Source organism: Trachemys scripta, chromosome 18 (assembly GCF_013100865.1).
Source record: "Trachemys scripta elegans isolate TJP31775 chromosome 18, CAS_Tse_1.0, whole genome shotgun sequence".
NCBI classification, from domain to species: domain Eukaryota; kingdom Metazoa; phylum Chordata; order Testudines; family Emydidae; genus Trachemys; species Trachemys scripta.
In genome coordinates, this window is record NC_048315.1 from 6,321,953 (window position 1) to 6,340,088 (window position 18,136).

General features: G+C 35.6%; 1 protein-coding gene across 8 annotated transcripts in view; it reads right to left on the reverse strand.

Annotated features, from left to right (window-relative positions):
• The window catches only part of BCAS3 (BCAS3 microtubule associated cell migration factor), a 488,663-nt gene that overhangs the window by 409,374 nt on the left and 61,153 nt on the right, over positions 1-18,136 (reverse strand). For all 8 annotated transcript variants that reach the window (XM_034752349.1, XM_034752354.1, XM_034752352.1 and 5 more), the window contains exon 8: positions 1,492-1,599. In XM_034752349.1, the coding sequence (XP_034608240.1) occupies positions 1,492-1,599 (108 nt within the window). The remainder of the gene's footprint in view (positions 1-1,491; positions 1,600-18,136) is intronic.

Consider the following 18,136-nt stretch of genomic DNA (forward strand, 5'->3'; position numbering starts at 1 on the left):
TTTGATACTGTCCCACTGATATGGAATTTCATTGTGGATAGTTAACACTAACATATTATTTAGTCCTTTAATTCTACTATAGCATCAAATTATATTACTTTATTGTGTTATGAAAATTACTGGTCTGTTCAATTGTTCTATATTCTAATGTTTCCTTCAACTATTCATCTTTGATTAATTTAGACACTGATATTCTCTATGGTGCCATAATGAGAAGTGTCTGTTTTAATAAAATTTGTAGCTGTCTTTAGACTCCTCACCCTTTTATTCCTTTAATTTCATCATCATCTCCTTCTTCCCAATGTAGTTTGCTATTCTCTCTCCCCTTAAAACTGACACTTATTCAATCCTGCCATTTATTTCTTTACACAATATCCAAAATAAATTTGTCTGTTGCCACCTGTTCATCTCTAACTTTCTCAATTCTCACTTTGCACCACACCATTCATCAATCTGTTTAAAATGATGCTGCTAAAATCAACACCGTACAAAATATTTTCAATTAGAGCATTTCTTAATAAATTACATTTTACATTTCTATAGCACCTTCCATCTTGAAGGATCCCAGAATACATCACAAACTATACTTATAGCACCAATGAAATGCAGCAACTTCTCTAGGCCTGAGTTTCTCCATCTGTAACATGGGAATGACACTGTTCCCTCCTCTATAAAGTACCTTCAGATATAAGAATGAACTTTGCTGTAAAAAAGAGTTAATAATAAATAACTAATAATATGAGGTAGAGAGAAGTAGCCATCCATGAAGGCAGTCCAATAGTGGGGATAGGAAAAAGAAAATTTTGGTCAAAGCCATCAAAGTAAACTCTCTTATTAGAAGTGCCAAAGGATCATTTCTATCCTCATTTGGACTTTGTATCTCTTTTGACTGAAAACACAGTGTAGGATATTCAGTTTTATCTACATCAGAAGGGCTGAGTTAACCTGACAAAATCTGAACCTGTGGTTCCAGAGAATCGCAGTATTTCAGACCTGATGCTTAGATATTTCTAAGCCATCCTCTTTCAGGATTTAGGTATTCAAAGTGTTGTTAGTCCAGAAAAAATACACTGCTTTATCTAGTTCCCACCTTCTAATGTAAATAAGTAGAATTATTATTTATACAACTCAGAATGCATACGAGATCTTTATATATATATTCTATCAAGACACAAGGGTTCTGCCAGCTCAGACACTGACTTACAGATGTTAATTGATTTAACAGCACTGTGCCCCAGATTCCCAATCCGTAAAAAGGAAAATGAGGATACTTGACATTCCTACACACTAAGGCATCGTGACGCTTAATCCATTCATATCTGTAAAGTGTTTTCAGATGGTCATCACTATAGAAGTATTATTGTCCTATTTTAAGTCAAAATATTCCTTGAAAAGTGAAAAACCCAAGCTCTACTTTTGGCAGAACTGAGATGCCTGCATGATATTTTAAAATCCTAAAGCCATACAAAGAGAGTGAAGGAAAGTTTCTACCTTTTGTTGCAATGCAGATCATAAATAGGAGTTTTGAACTGTATGGATTTGACCATCTCTCCTGTTCGCAAAGAGTAAAGGTCCACACAGCAATAAGGTGGGCTTGTGCTGAAAGGATCACAGAAACAGAAGTTTAGATACTGTACATTTTAAAACATTTTTAAACCATTGTCTTAAAAATATTAAAACCAAACTATTCATGATTTGTCCTTCTGTTCCCCCTTCTTAGCCCCTCCAGGCCTGATCTAGTAAAAAGTATGGGAAGACTATTCAAATGAAGCTCAACACTCTGTGCTTTTGTAAAATAAAATTGATAAAGTAGCTAGAAGAATAGGATGAAGAGGTGTGGATATACAGATGAAGTGAGATGGAAAGTAATATAACTTGGGTTTGGGAGGAAATTCAGTTTGCAGAATATTTTGTTCAATCATTTCAGACTTTTGTACTGTTATTAGAAACCTTACCTATAGCATTACCTATAGCCCTTTTGGATTTTATTACAGTAGTGTGGCTAGTAATGAATTTCAAGGATCTGAAACATCAGTGTCCAAGAAAGGCATTTCCTATAATTCTACATAATCCAGTACAATCTGCTGTCAATGACTAGCTCTCAATGCAACCCATGTAGTTAACTTTCTGGTGATAAGGTTATATTCTTGTTAAAGGTATAAAAATGGATAACATCAAACTTATGATCATTTCATGTTTGCAACTAAATGGGCAATAATAAATAATTCAATAATTTACTAGTTATGATAAGCAGTGATAATTACAGATTTCAAAAAGCATAACCACAGTGTAATTACATTGTAATTACAGTGTAACTAAAAACAAGTTTTATAAAATTTAACCATTTTTAAATTAAGTTACACAAAATACAGGCTATTTATATTACTGTAATAAGCTACAAAACAGGCTACAAAAGAGTAACACATCACAACTTATTTCTCTGCACAAATAAATCTCTTCTCTTGGAGGCAAGATTTTTCTCTCATTTCAAACACACTAGGAAATGCAGAAAGGAGGACAAGACAAGTCATAACATGATCTCACAGTTAATTCCCCACCAGAGATGGCAAATGCAAGATATCATCTCTAGGTAGAGAACACAGATATTAAACATTTATTAAAGCTAATGTTTAAAATCAAGTTTACACAAGTTAAGAAGGAAGGTACTGTACATCTGGGGTCAGGCTTGAGTCATGAGAGATTACAAGTAGCGGTTACAAGGTTCACAAGATACATACATAGCACGTAACAAGCATAGACCCAGATTGGGGTGTGGGAATTTTTAAAGCGTCAGTGAATAAGTGATCTCGGGTATGAAACCCATAGAATGTATTTAGAGTCCAAGTCAGTATTGGTGTAGGGAATAGGTACATGGGTGGGGTGCGTCCCTTAGTTCAGCAGGGAAGCAAGTGGGTTATTTCCCTGACCGGCGGTCTTGTTTACTCATCCTAGTACTGACGGTGTCCTGTGATGTGCTCTGTGCAAATGTCTCTGGACACCTTATTATACTGGATTTTAGCCAAAAGGCCAAGCAACAGCATCCCATTTTTGGTTCAATGATTAAATGATTTCAACAAAATTTATCTTTGTATCAGAAATTTTTTTTAAGATTTGCACAGATGCATATAGTTTAATTAAATAACCTGTTTATGAATAATGTTGAGGTCCATTTCCCAGCATGTCATGAATTTGCTAATTTCCAAAAAAGATTAATCCATAAATTCAGTGTTGTTGTTATTGGTATTTTTAAGAGAAATAAAATCTTTTTTTTTTTTTTTTTTTTTAGTACAGTGAAACCTTCCTCGGTTGTACAAAACAAACTCTTCTTTGTGATAAAGGTAAGCTAAAGAAAAGGAGGCGAGAGTATGTTATATAAGTGAAATAACAGCAAAAAAATATTTGCTTTCAAACTAATTTAAATCTAATTCTCATGGGACAAAACAAGTTTTTCCAAATTATTTAGGGATATATTTAAACCTGCCAAAGGTCCAGTAATAAGAAGAGGGTCATTCTGGGATCCTCTTTCAACATTCTACATATGTCCCAAAATTTTTTGGAAGGAAAAGGATGAATGTGAGCCTCCTGTCTTTGGAAAGGGAGAGGAAAGTATTATTACACTGATTCCATGGTAATGAACAGCCACGAACCTTTTCTGTACAACCACAGTCGGACAAGTGTTTAAAATTTCACTGATCCCAAAGTCAGACTTCGGAACAGCGGATCTGACCCACAAAATATGGGTCACTTGACAAGTATGCAGCTCTAAATTTGTTCTAGCTATTTACATAGGATTTCACTCTAACACTTACTTAAATGGATACATATTATACTATATGGCAACAGTTGAATCACATGGCAACTTCTGCTATATAGACATGCAGAACCCACATTACATTTATTGTAGACTCTTGTTTAAACAGTACTGATCTTTTCAAATAGTTTGTGTTGCTTTTATCATTTTACTATAAATAAAACTCTACAGCCATTTCTTAATAAAAGGGCAAACTTTCTGTAGATAGAAAAAAGTGCTGAGTGTTACAATAGAGTTGAGAAGGGTAGTGGTGGATACCATTTCACAAGCTGGAGAGAGGCTTTGATGTGGCAGTTCTCTTCTATAACACCTTTTTTTCCTCCAAGAGTGCATTAAAATGATGGCTATTTCTAGGTCAACGAATATGAAGCAGCACAAATTGCCAGCTGAATAAACATACTAAGTATGGGTAAAGAGAATGTGTTTCCTTTTGCGTATATCTGCTTTATTTTACAGCATTTTACACAATTCCTGACACAATACTTGCTTGTGTTTTGGATCTAGGCTGCTCAAGAATTTTTCTGGAGAACTAAGGACACAAATACAATGCATTTCCTATCTAGAATCCAACAAGAATATGGTGTGCAAAATACGCATATACTGTTGAGAACCAATATGCACACAAAAATGTTCAAAAAACAACAACACATAATTAACTCCCACAGAAATTCTTTCGGAAAGAATCATTTGCTCCAGGCACATACCTACGTTAATAATTAAAGGAGAGGGAACATCAGTGTCAACCATTTACAAGACCAAAAGATGGGACACAACAATCAGTCACCTTCAATTAGCAGTTCATTACTACTAGAGGATGTTGGAAAGCAAGTGCCGATCTATTTGCCAACTTGCCCTGATTTAACTAAATCTGCTTCCTAAAGCCAATTTAACCATTTTGGTGCAAGTCTGTGAATGGAACTCTCTTATTTCAGAACAGAAGTGATTAAGGTTGATTTAGGTAAAGTCAGACTATAAATTCACACCTCTTGTTATTGCTGTGCAATTTGTGTGCACACCAACCCTGTAATCTTGATAATTAAACTTGGCATTTGGACAACATCATGAGTGAGATTCTCAGCATTAAAGGCACTAGGGAAAAGTAGTCAAAATAATTTGTTGCTAAGGTCCAAACCTACAGGGGGAGGGATAGCTCAGTGGTTTGAGCATTGGCCTGCTAAACCCAGCGTTGTGAGTTCAATCCTTGAGGGGGCCACCTAGGGATCTGGGGCAAAAATCAGTATTTGGTCCTCCTAGTGAAGGCAGGGGGCTGGATTCAAGGTTCCTTCCAGTTCTATGAGATAGGTATCTCTCTCTCTCTGTATATATATATATATACACATATACATATACACACACACACACACACACATACAGTCTGGTAATACAGGCTTAGCAGAAATAACAACTGTGTTTAGGAATGGGTAAAATCTCATGTAGTGTCTGGAACAAAAACAGCACAATCTCGAATATCCCTTGGACCCTCAGGCTGGCAACATGGTGGGCTAAAAAAAACAATGAGGAGTCTGGTGGCACCTTAAAGACTAAAAGATTTATTTGGGCATAAGCTTTTGTGGGTAAAAAACCAACTTCTTCAGATTGTTCTCTACTTCTTTTACATGATGCCTTCCCCTTGGCTGGTCATGACTATATCATTTTACCAATATTCATGTAGATGAGGAAGCAGCTTTGGCTAAAACAAATAACATCACATTTAAAAGGAAAGGCTAATGCTGCAAGAGAAATGTGGCTTGGATCAAAAGTACACTGAATTTCACCACGCTTTGATTCAAAGCTTTCTTGCAAACCATACCTTTCTTCTCGCTTCCTATTGCACTGCTGCACATGGTCTGGCAAGTTGTTCCTATGATCTTCTATTTACTTTTGGACCCCCCCCCCCAAAATATACAGGAAATGTCAAATATTTTAGAACAATGAGAATCTGAAGATGTTGGATCCAATCATCAGAATTTTTTAGCAAGAGCAACAACAGTGAAGTCAGTGAGAGTTGCAAGCATTCTGCAAGTTTTTGTACATCACACTCACATTTTATATATAAAAACATTAACATTTACACATACTTTCCTACCATTCTAAGACTTAACTTAGACATTTACAGATAATTTATAATTTTATGTTACAACCATATTAGACAATTACTGAAATCTAGGAATCTAGAAAGTTTTGCCAGGCCATCTTGCATCTAATTCTACAAGAAGCTGTGCACCTCTTATGAGATGCACTGAGGACCAGAAATAAGCTACTGGGCTAAATTTTCAAAAGAGCTCAGCAACCAGTTAACAACTAAGTTCTCCCATAACAAGTTGAGTTAAAGACTACAGGGGAGCCTAATTTTTAACTGTACTTGCTAATTTGTGTAAAAGCTACAAACTGCCTTGTCTGCACTAAGATTTTACCTTGAAGTAGTTAACCTGAGTTAGCAAACTCAAAACCACACTTTTTTCCTACTTAAGAAAAGGCCTCGGTGGCCACTTGGATTCTGAGCACTTCTGAGAATCTGGCCACTTCATTTAGGTACTTACATGGGGGCACTCCTGAAAATATGGCCCCGATTCTGGGAATTATTGAAAATCTAGCCCCACCAACTCTTTTTCACTAAGCACTTAAGCTAGACCTTGATAGAGGTAAAGATATTTAAGAATATTAATCTCCTCCTTCCATACCACTTACTCCAAGCACATCCTTTTACTACTGGACTCTGTTATTATTAATATAGAGAAAATACTAATATTCTAAGTAGATTTATATTAAAAATCATAAATGTGTGTTCAATAAGATATAACAGGATACACAGAAAATAATCAAAAACATTATCCTTTACCAGAGGCTCTAAGGATCTTGGAAAGTTTACTGAGACAAAATATTTAATGTAGGAATTTTCTTTGCTAAGCAACCAATGGCCAAACAGATACACACTCAAATCTTTAAAGTGTTTGAAGAGACACCAATTATGTTAACATAATTAACAGAAGTACATTTAAATTTGTACCACAGAAATAGTGGTATCTCAACTACTGTGGAACAACAAGTAAAAACTTCACTTCATGGACTGCATGGAAACAATCTTTTTCAAAAGAATTTGAAAACTTTTGCTTGAAAACCAGAACACAAAGTCGTGGAGCCCATGGAATGCAACACATCACAAAACTGAGAAGGTAATAAATTGCTCCATCTTGTTTTCTTTCTGAAATAGATTAACATTAAAATCACCAATAGGTCATGTATGCTCCCTACTCTCCTTACTCAATTAACATAAAATACACTGGTTATTGAAAGGTCTACTTTGCATTAATTAAGACAACACAAGCTGATGTCTCCGGAAGACTATAAAACAAGTGAAGTTTGAGATAAGTAGGAAACCCTCTAGCAGATAAAAGATGACAGCCCATCCAGTTCTCCGTGGTCAGAAGAACACTGATCATAATTCAGTGTCTCAAAGATAGTTATGTAAAGTAACACAAGTGGACAGATGGTGATCTTCAAACAGGAATGTGGAGACTATGCTTTCCTTACCTGGGGTAATAATATTCTTAAGTCTGTCAGAAATAAAATACTTAAAAAATAATTCGGGTGGATGATCCATATTTTTATTGTATCCTAGCTGTCCAAATAGATGCTTAGTATAGAGATATGAAATGAATCACTGAAGACTCAGAGCCTTAAATTCACCAATAGCACTTAAAAAGTTTCCCTTTGTAAACATAAAATATAAGAATTCCACAAGGCTCTTGGATTGTTTTGATTTGGTTTCCACAACTCATCATTGCACTGTGGAGATATTAGAAGAAAAAAATTGTAACCGATGCCTTGTACAGTTGGCAAATGAGTATATCTGTGCATGTGTATTATGATACAGGTACCGTTCATTCACAGGTTGTTGTTTTTTTAAAACATGAGAGTTGCTCCATTTGTAGTAGTTCTGAGTGGAAAGATGAATGTACACACACAAGTATACAATCTAGCAAATATACCATCCATTATATAGTATATTTATATAGCTATAAAACTTAATGCAGCAGCAATCTGTTTAAAAACACCAAGAGGAATCCTAATTTTTATACTTGAATAGGAAAACATTTAAGGTCAGCAAATCTTATGGTCTTTAAGAAAAGACCAAAGGACCTGACATAAGACTATATCTTGTGCACAGAAAGATTTAGAATAACCTGCTCAGAAGGACAAACTTTTTCTCATGTCACAAGCGTGACCATCCATTAAAAAAAAAAACACACAGAGGAAAACAGAAAACATGAAACAGCTTAGTGACATGAGACCAAACCTTCGGGATGAGAAAAATCAGAATATACACTTTTCTGAAAGACCGACCACTTCAGAAAGGTTTCTGTTTACAGGAGACCTTTCCCCTTAATTATCTAGCTTTAATAAAATTCCTGTTTCTGAAAGAAGGTTAATTTTCCATCATCTCCCTTTATTTTAAATATTGTACTGCCATTGCAAAGGTTAGGCTCGGGATTTTCAGAAACTGAGGTCAATGAGAACTGTTGGATAAACAGGCAAGTGTCAAAATCTGGATTTAGGACCCTAACTTTACATTCCTATTTTTGACAAATTTAGCCAACTCGTTTTGCCCCTGGGCATGTATGATACGTAATTTTACTGACGAGACATACAACGATAGCCCTCAGGAATAACAAGCGGAAGTTGTGGTATCAATAGCACATGTTGTATAATGATGATGAACCTACATTACATGAATAGAATCTTCATTTGGAAACACTATAATGATGCAGTGGCTTGTTATGGTACCATATTACCTCCTAATAACTGTGCAAATTAACTCCTGCCCCCTCCCATCACTTTATTCTGGAAACCAGTGTTGTAAATAGATCACATACTAATAGCTGAAAATATTCCTGCAAGCAAGGTTCAGCTTACCTTCATGATGTACTTAATAACTTCACCTTTGCATACTAAAGTTTCCTTTTCCAATGAATGAATAACTTAAGATAATTAGGTTAAAAACTGTAATGACAGAATTAACCAAAAGTTATAAAAATAAGAGTAGGTCAGGTCAGCAGAATAAATAAGTGATCAACAACAAGGGCACTTGATTAGAGAGAACATGCTCTGATCAAACAAAATGTAATGGAAATTGTAAATGCAGACAGAGATGTTTTCTTTATTAAGAAATCAAGACAATGAGGAACAGGAAAGATTATGGTCAGAGGAAAGGTCAGGAACATTAACCTAGAAGAATGAAAATGATAGGGATGAAGTACAGGAAAAACTGTATTAGATCAGTAAAAGAAGCCCATGAAATTAAGATCTCTACCAAATCCACAGAAGACTAAGTAGGTGAGAACAAAAGTGAGAGAAAGATGTCAGATGTATAAAAAAAAAAAAACTAGAGAAGTTGCAGTTGCTACAAAATATCCCTTCACTAAATGCCACAGATTCTAAAAGCTAGAGGGAATCTGAAGAGGAGTGAAAGCTACCAACACTTCTCAGACTGAATTGTGAAGTAGAGCATAGATCACAAATGCATAACAGCGACTGTTAGACAGCTATCCCAAAGGAAGACGAATTCAAAAGAGGCACTCTTGAAAACAAAGAAAAGAGTTTCATTAAAGTAAGTATAGCGAGGGGAGCCTTCAAGACCAGCACCTCCCAGCAAGTGTATTGGGGCGATTCTTTGCAATCTCAGCACTATCAATAAACCCCACCACAAAGAGCTATCAGAGGAAGTTGGCCTTAATGACTGGGAATCCAGAGGACTGTTTAAACCAAGAGACCGTAAGAGAAAAGGAGAAGCTGTTTGTGTATCATCTGTCTTAAGTGAATGAAGGAAGAAGTCGCCTGCAAGCATACAGCAAGGCAGATGTAATGTAACTCGGTGCATAATTAAGGGAAGATGGAGCTAGATGTAATGTAATTCAGGATGATACAATTTCAGATACAGAGAGGGACATGTAGCATAGCTATGCTGGCACCTCAGGCAGGGATCAGTTTACAAGCAGCAGCTGGAAAGAGGCTATTTACCTTCTTCATATAATGACCTTATATTTTATGCACTAATGTGCAAGGCAGCATAAATGGCAGGAAGAGTTCTGTATAGCTAGAAAAAAAATTCTACCAGCAAGTACATCCATGGCAAATAAACTTAAGATTTATGTTTAGTCAGTGACAGTTCTAATAACACACCTGTGATCAAATGTGATCTTACAATTTTTTGAATGTTTAGTTTTTAAACAGAAATCAACATTTAAGAGTAACAGACTAAATCATGACTCCATATGAGTTACTCTATATGACACAGCAGAGGTAAATGGGGTATCTTTTGCAAATGACTGATTTGTGAAAATTAGTAAGGGCCAAATGTAATCTCCACCAAAGTCAATGGACAGAGATGCCTCTTGACTTCAATGAGCATGGACTGGGCTAAGTGAGCGGGCATGACAAAGCAGCAGACGTGTGTCACCAAGCATAATCGGCTCCTTTATTCTGGGTACGTCCAGACTACCGGCCGCATCGGCGGGTAGCGATCGATCTATTGGGGATCGACACATTGCGTCTCGTCTAGACACGATATATCGATCCCCGAACGCACTCCCGTCGACTCCGGAACTCCACCAGGGTGAGCGGCAGTAGCGGAGTCGATGGGGGAGCCGCTGCCGTCAATCCCTCGCCATGAGGACGGGAGGTAAGTTGAAATAAGATATGTCGACTTCAGCTATGCTATTCCCGTAGCTGAAGTTGCGTATCTTACATTGCCCCCCCCCCCAGTGTAGACCAGCCCTTTGACAAATGTAGTTTTAGTTTAAATATAACACAGTATATTTACTAACATTTTGTAAAAAATAATGAAGTGTTGGAACTGCAATACCGTACTTCATGATAGCACTCTGTACTTTAAAGGTCAAATCCTGCTTGCCTTACTTATGAGTAGTACCACTGATGTCTATTGAAATAATTCACACATTGGAGCTACTCTGAGAAATATTGTTAAAAAAAATTGGAGTAAGTTTATGTGTGTGGATTAGTAAATTTTATTGCATGTGAATTAGTAAATTCTACTTCTGTAAGTTTAAAACTATCCACGTGAACCAAGTTTCTATAGCTACTGCAACTCTGCTATTTTCAGTTGAAAGCATCAGACATTTTGTCATTTCTCTCACAGAGTTATGACATATCTATCAATAATTCACACAAGACCAAAAAAGTATGAATAAAAAAAATCTGGAAACCATTCTTTCCATTTGGCAGCTGTCTATGAAAGTCTGTTTTATAATTTAAAAAAAAGCTCTTTTGCCATTACACTGTTTCAAAATGATGTCAGGTGGCCTTATTTGATTATTCTATTTTGAAGCACAATTTAATTTTCAGCAAAGAAATCTTGATTCTGTAAAAAAAGAATATAACTACTAGAATATGTCTGTCACTGCTCCAGCTCTTCCTGGACATGCTGAATCTCTTTGATAAACTACCCTTCTATTAAGAAAGGAAATTTCTGCCAACAGCCTTTAGAATACTAGCACTCAATGACTGCATTACATTCTTTTAGTGATATTTTACTTGTTTTATACTATCAGTGACACTAATTAAATTTCTTCAACTCACAAAACTCCTGTGTACAATATCTGGTGGTTTCTGTTTGTTTAAACAAGAGATACAAATACTAGAAAGTTATACTGAAACAGAGTGCATTGAAGAACTGCAAATTTTTAAAGGACCTTAAAAGTAAAACTATATATCTTCAGGTCTAGTATGCAGTCTTTAGGATTCTGTACATTTACGGAGAGATATGCTTTCTTAATGTTGGATAATATCAACTGTTAGTACATCTTTGTAAAATATTTTACAAGAGATAGCCTAAACATCACCTATCAACATTGCAAGTAACTGCTTTTAATTATTTCAGTTACTTATTTCAAGTTTTTCTCTATACATCAGAGATTTTACTACTTTCATTCATGATATTTAACAGTCATTCAACATTATGAAAAACGGAATAAGGTATTTGAGAAAGTGACATTTTCCAAGAATGAGCACGTATCAGTAAAACACAAAACAGCAGAGACATTTTAAACGTTCCACAAATTGCAAGAAGCATGGAAGCAATTTTCTTATTTTTAAATAAGAAAAAGCTGCACCAAACAGCCATGTGTTACTAAATCCAATCCTTTAAATAGAAGAAGGAAATATATTTGATTTGGCATTACATTATTTGAATTAGACTCCAAAAGATCAAGCACTACACTTGTATCTATCTTTATTAATTAAATAGAACAAATCTAACAAACAAGTACAATGGAAACTTCCATATCCTCTACCCCCATCCCTCCACAAATAGGGAGGGGCTAAATTCTGTCTTCATAGCTGGGCATATAGTGGAAAACTATAAAAACCAGTCATCAGCTCTACAAAAAACAGCTCTATAACAGGTAAATAGGGAACCTGAGTTCTAGCTAGGAAAAAATAAAATATGGTAAAGGAACACTGTAGTGTTTTTACGTGTGTGACAGGAAATGTTTGCAGAAAAAAAGGAAGTGGTGTGTGTTTGCCAAAACCCCAACTACACATATCCTGATACATACTATATGAGCAACTACGTGCACAGTATTCAAATAAACTGTTCCTCCAGAGCCAAGGAATGAAGTAGGCACAGAAGTATGCTTACATACATCAGTTCATGTTGACAGTTACAACCCCTAGAGAAAAAAGAGATGTGGAGAGTGAGGAAAGAAGGTAACACTGCTGTCCAAGTCCTTAGCTGACAATTCATGAGGCAGGTCCAGGTAACTCTAAGGTGTTAAGCCTTGTACATGGACTGACACCAATACTTAATACCAGTACTGGTCATTTTACATATTAATGTATTCATTGAGTTGAAAAGTAACAGTCTTGTTTCCTAAATTTTCATGGATAAGTCATTTCTCCATAAGGCAGCACAGCTAATAATTAGAGCAAGAGACTGTATTCCAATTTCAAATGGTAACTCCTCATATGCTCCTGAACAATTCACTAGACCCATATGTACCTCATTTTCCCTATCTGTAAAATGATATTATCCATTCTCAGATGAATGTAACCACATTTTACACACACACACACACACACACACACACTTCCACAATTTATAAACAAGGCAGCCAACCACCATTGTAATAATTTGTACGTGTATATGAAATGTTTCTGTAGTGCTATACCATACTGCAAGTATGGCACTACAGAAACATTTCATATACACGTGCAAATTATTATATGGCTGATTAGCTGCCTTGTTATAAATTATGGAAGACAACATGGTAACTAAACACAGTTATGTAAATTATGTGCATTCTATCATTATCAAAAGCAATTACAGAAATTAAATTGTATTTAAAGACAAACTCCAAATAGATAAATGCAATTTACAGATAATTTAAAAAATCAAGTTCTGTAACATTTTCCCCAACATTTACAAGTACAGAAGTTAAAATAAATATATTTTAAACCATACGCATGTGCATATATTTTAAAATAAAATCATAATGTACATACTTACTTGTGTGTTAAATCTGCTCTCCCCTTTCTTACTCTATCCTGGTTCACAAGTTAATTTTAAAGGTCATAGACATCTATTTATGCTATCTATCGGCCTTTTACATCAAATGTACATAAGGGGATATGGCAAAGGCTATGCTTACGTCTAGTAAAAGAGTTTACAGAAGTGCATCTTTGAAAGAGATTATGAACTTCTATTAGTAAAAAGCCTTAGTGATGCCAGGAATTACTGTACTTTTTTTTGCCTCAGAACTCTTCACAGGGATAGTAAAGATGGAATAAAGTGAACCTGTTTTTGGAATTTAGTGAATGTGAAGATGGAGAATTCATACAAGTACAATTAATTATAATTCTCCTATGTAACATTAATATTTACCTAAAGTCAACTTTTAAACAACTGTTTGCATATATTTCTTCTTCTACCCAGCTATAGGAAGTTACATGTGTGTATGGGCAAACCTCCTCCTATCATACTCTTTTCACATAGATAGTATAATGAGTTATAACTATTCTGTACTCATAATTCAAGGATGGCTTTTTCCTCGCAGTTTTATCACTATCCATAACTCACTAGCTGATACTTTCAGTGAAGAGGATTGGGCGTACAGACTCCTGTGAAGTTGTTGTAACTATCATTCCATGAATCAGTTGTCAAGTGCTGCTTGTAAGTGGCAAGGCCAGCACTCCCCTACAAAAGATCAAGTGCATCCACTTACTGTAATACTAGAACACAGTATGCACAGAACATGCATGCACCATTCAGTGATCACAAATGGCATTTCTCATAGTGGCATGAATGTTCGAGGCATTTTATACAACACAGAATAAAAGGCTTCAAAAGGAATTGAGACCAAATAAACAAAAGAGGGGAACAGTTCATGGGGGGGGGGAAGATAGTGAAGACTTGATGCATCAATCATGCAGCAAGCAAGCTACATATCTGTATTCGTTCAAGTGTAATATTTGAAACTAAATGATCTCCAGCCAGGAAATCATGAAGTTACTCAGCAATATATAGATTTCCATTTGTGAGACACAAGCGCTGCCAGCGCACCGTAATATGGTATAGTTGGGATCTATGAATTACACACATGTTTCAGATGCCTAAAGCAAAATATTATGGGCCAGATCCTCAGCTAGTGCAAACTGTATAGTGCCAGATGTGGCTCTTTATTTTTAAAAGGTATTGAAAGGGACCTTGAGGTACAATCAATCAGTGTATACCCCTAGACTAAGTTGGCACCTATATGTTTAAGAATGCTCATTACACTGTAAACCAATTATACAAGGTAAGGTTATTTTCTGTCTCTATTAATAAGTAGAGTAGATTCTGTTTCCGGGGATACATGTACAGTGAAATTGTTTATTAACTTTCAGAAAAACCAAAGATGACACACACAAATAGTTATATTGTACAACGTACCACAACGCTTAGAGCAAACTTTGGAAAACTCAGCTTGCTATGTGTCACAAAAACTACAGTTCTATAAAGAAAAAGCATTGAAAAACACTAAAGAAAAATTCTAAAAAACTCTTACAGTGTAGTTTCTCGGTATGCTAAACAATACTGTACTTACAGTTAATGCTCCTCATGTTTCACACAGAGCAAAGTAGCAGAAGATTTCTCAGAAGTTTAAAACATAAAAATGAGGGCTGCCGATTAACCTCAGTTAACTCACGTGATTAACTCAAAAATATTAATCGCAGTTTTAATCACACTGTTAAGCAATAGAATACAAAGTGAAATTTATTAAATATTTTTGGATATTTTTCTACTTTTTGAAATATATTGATTTCAATTACAACACAGAATACAAAGTGTACAGTGCTCACTTATTATTTTTGATTACTAATATTTGCACTTTAAAAATGATAAACAAAAGAAATAGTATTTTTCAATTCACCTCATACAAGTTCTGTAGTACAATCTCTATCGCGTAAGTGCAATTTACAAATTAGGTTTTTTTTGTTACATAACTGCACTCAAAAACAAAACAATGTAAAACTTTAGAGCCTACAAGTCCATTCAGTCCTACTTCTTGTCCAGCCAATGCAAAGAAAAACAAGTTCATTTACATTTATAGGACATAATGCTGCCTGCTTATTATTTACAATGTAACCTGAAAGTGAGAACAGGCGTTCGCATGGCACTTTTGTAGCCGGCATTTACATGCCAGATATGCTAAGCATTCGTATACCCCTTCATGCTTCGGCCACCATTCCAGAGGACATGCTTCCATGCTGATGATGCTCATTTAAAAAAAAAAAGTGTTAATTAAATTTGTGACTGAACTCTTTGGGGGAGAATTGTAGGTCTCCTTTTCTGTTTTATCCGCATTCTGCCATATATTTCATGTTGTAGTAGTCTTGGATGATGACTCAGCACATGTTGTTCATTTGAAGAACACTTTCGCTGCAGATTTGACAAAACGCAAAGAAGGTATCAATGTGAGATTTCTAATGATCGTTATGGCACTTGACCCAAGGTTTAAGAATCTGAAGTGCCTTCCAAAATCTGAGAGGGACGAGGTATGGAGTACACTTTCTAAAGTCTTAAAAGAGCAACAGTCCGATGTGGAAACACAGAACCCAAACCACCAAAAAAGAAAATCAACCTTCTGCTGGTGGCATCTGACTCAGATGATGAAAATGAACATGCATTGGTCTGCACTGCTTTGGATCATTATGGAGCAGAACCCAACATCAGCATGGATTCATGTCCTCTGGAATGGTGGTTGAAGTCTGAAGGGACATCTGAATCTTTAGGGCATTTGGCAGGTAAATATATTGTGACGCTGGCAACAACAGTGCCATGCAAACACCTGTTGTCACTTTCAGGAGACATTGTAAACAAGAAGCAGGCAGCATTATCTCCTGCAAATATAAACATCTTTGTCTGAGTGATTGGCTGAACAAGACGTAGGACTGAGTGGACTTGTAGGCTCTAAAGTTTTACATTGTTTTATTTTTGAATGCAGGTTTTTTGGTTTTTTTTTTTTTTTTACATAATTCTACCTTTCTAAATTCAACTTTCATGATAAAGAGACTGCACTACAGTATTTGCAATGGGGGAACTGAAAAATACTATTTCTCTTGTTTTTTACAGTGCAAATATTTGTAATCAAAAATAAATATAAACGGAGCACTGTACACGTTGTATTCTGTTTTGTAATTGAAATCAATATATTTGAACATGTAGAAAACATCCAAAAATATTTAAATAAATGGTATTCTATTGTTTAACAGTGCGATTAGCCAAACAGATTATTACAGTATATAAAATTATATACAGCCAAATAATACTCTGTATCCCACTGAGACAGCAGCACTTTATAGCGTTGTATTGCTGCATTTTGTGACATGTGGCACGCCTGTCACTGAAGTATAAAGTATAGCACAAGCTGGCCTTTCAGCTGTGGCATGCCTGAGTTGAAAACCCAGAGTACAACATGCTTTCCACTTCACTGAGACATGCCACATGTCACAAAATGCTACTGTGCCATCATAGTTTGGATTAGTTAATATAGGATAAGCAATTTAATATGGACGAATGTAAAACACATTATGAATTCTAAAGTCCTTCTAAAGAGTGTCACACTACATCCATGAGGTGTTGCACTCGAATCTCCAAATTGGCCAATATTTAAATCATAAGCATGCAGATGGATCAGGGGAGTCAGGTCATACAAGTGGTTTATTAGAACAATACTTTTACATATTCCAATTATATTTGTATATCTAATGACACTTGAGGATAGCTATCTCCCAAGACAAACATTTCACTTCCAATTTTTAGCTGTAATGTATCTGGCAACCCCAACATAAAAATGTAGTTCTTTATGATGCTATTCTATGGGACATAACGACTGGGCCAACTTCCGCTCTTTGAGTGTAAGCAGATTCGACTTCTATGTGCGCTGAGCAGATTTTGGCCGCCTTTGATCATTACATGAATGAGCACGTGTCTGTGAATATATATTTCTATAACTCTTCTACGAATACGACCTAGGTTAGTCTTGTGGCTAGAATATAGAGCTCAAATTTGGGAGATCTTGATTCTATCCCTTGTTCTGTTACAGATTAATTCAGTGGTAGTAAAAATCTTAAATTTATTTTACCCTCAAGTAATTTCTGTAGAAAACATCTAACCAAATGTAACCTGAGCCATCTGAGCAGATAGACTTCCATCATATAAACAAACTTGAAAATCTTTTATTTCTTTTTACTGAATAACAGACTGATCTTGAACTACATACAAGATATGATAAACATGACAAACAAAATGTAGAAAATTTCTATATATTGAAACAACCACATGCCACAGCTTAATAGGAAAATATGGGATTTCTGGAAGCTGCAGCTCCAAAAAATGGCCGTAATTCATAACGAACTATCACAACTACAGCCAACTTCACCAAGCAAGCACAGCATTTTGTGAAGCCGCTCACAGCTCTATAGCTATGGCAGGCCTTGCAATTTCACAGCCTGCCAATATACATAAAACTGCAAATCAATAGTCACACTTCTTTTGCTAGTCTGAAGCATATCTTAAAGACAATCCTTCCTGGTCAATGGCATTTGAGAAGTATTCAAGAGACTGAGAGAATTAGTATATATCACTGCTGGTAAATAGAATATATGGACACTAATTCGGTGTATTTTGCACATTATTTCTTCTTATATAGAATGACTAAGCTACAATCCCACCAAAAGCACAAAAGATAAAAGTCAAGAGAACTTGTCTGACTGAAGAACATGACTTGGGTTCTTTTGAAAATCCTACTTTAAAGTGAGCTATATATA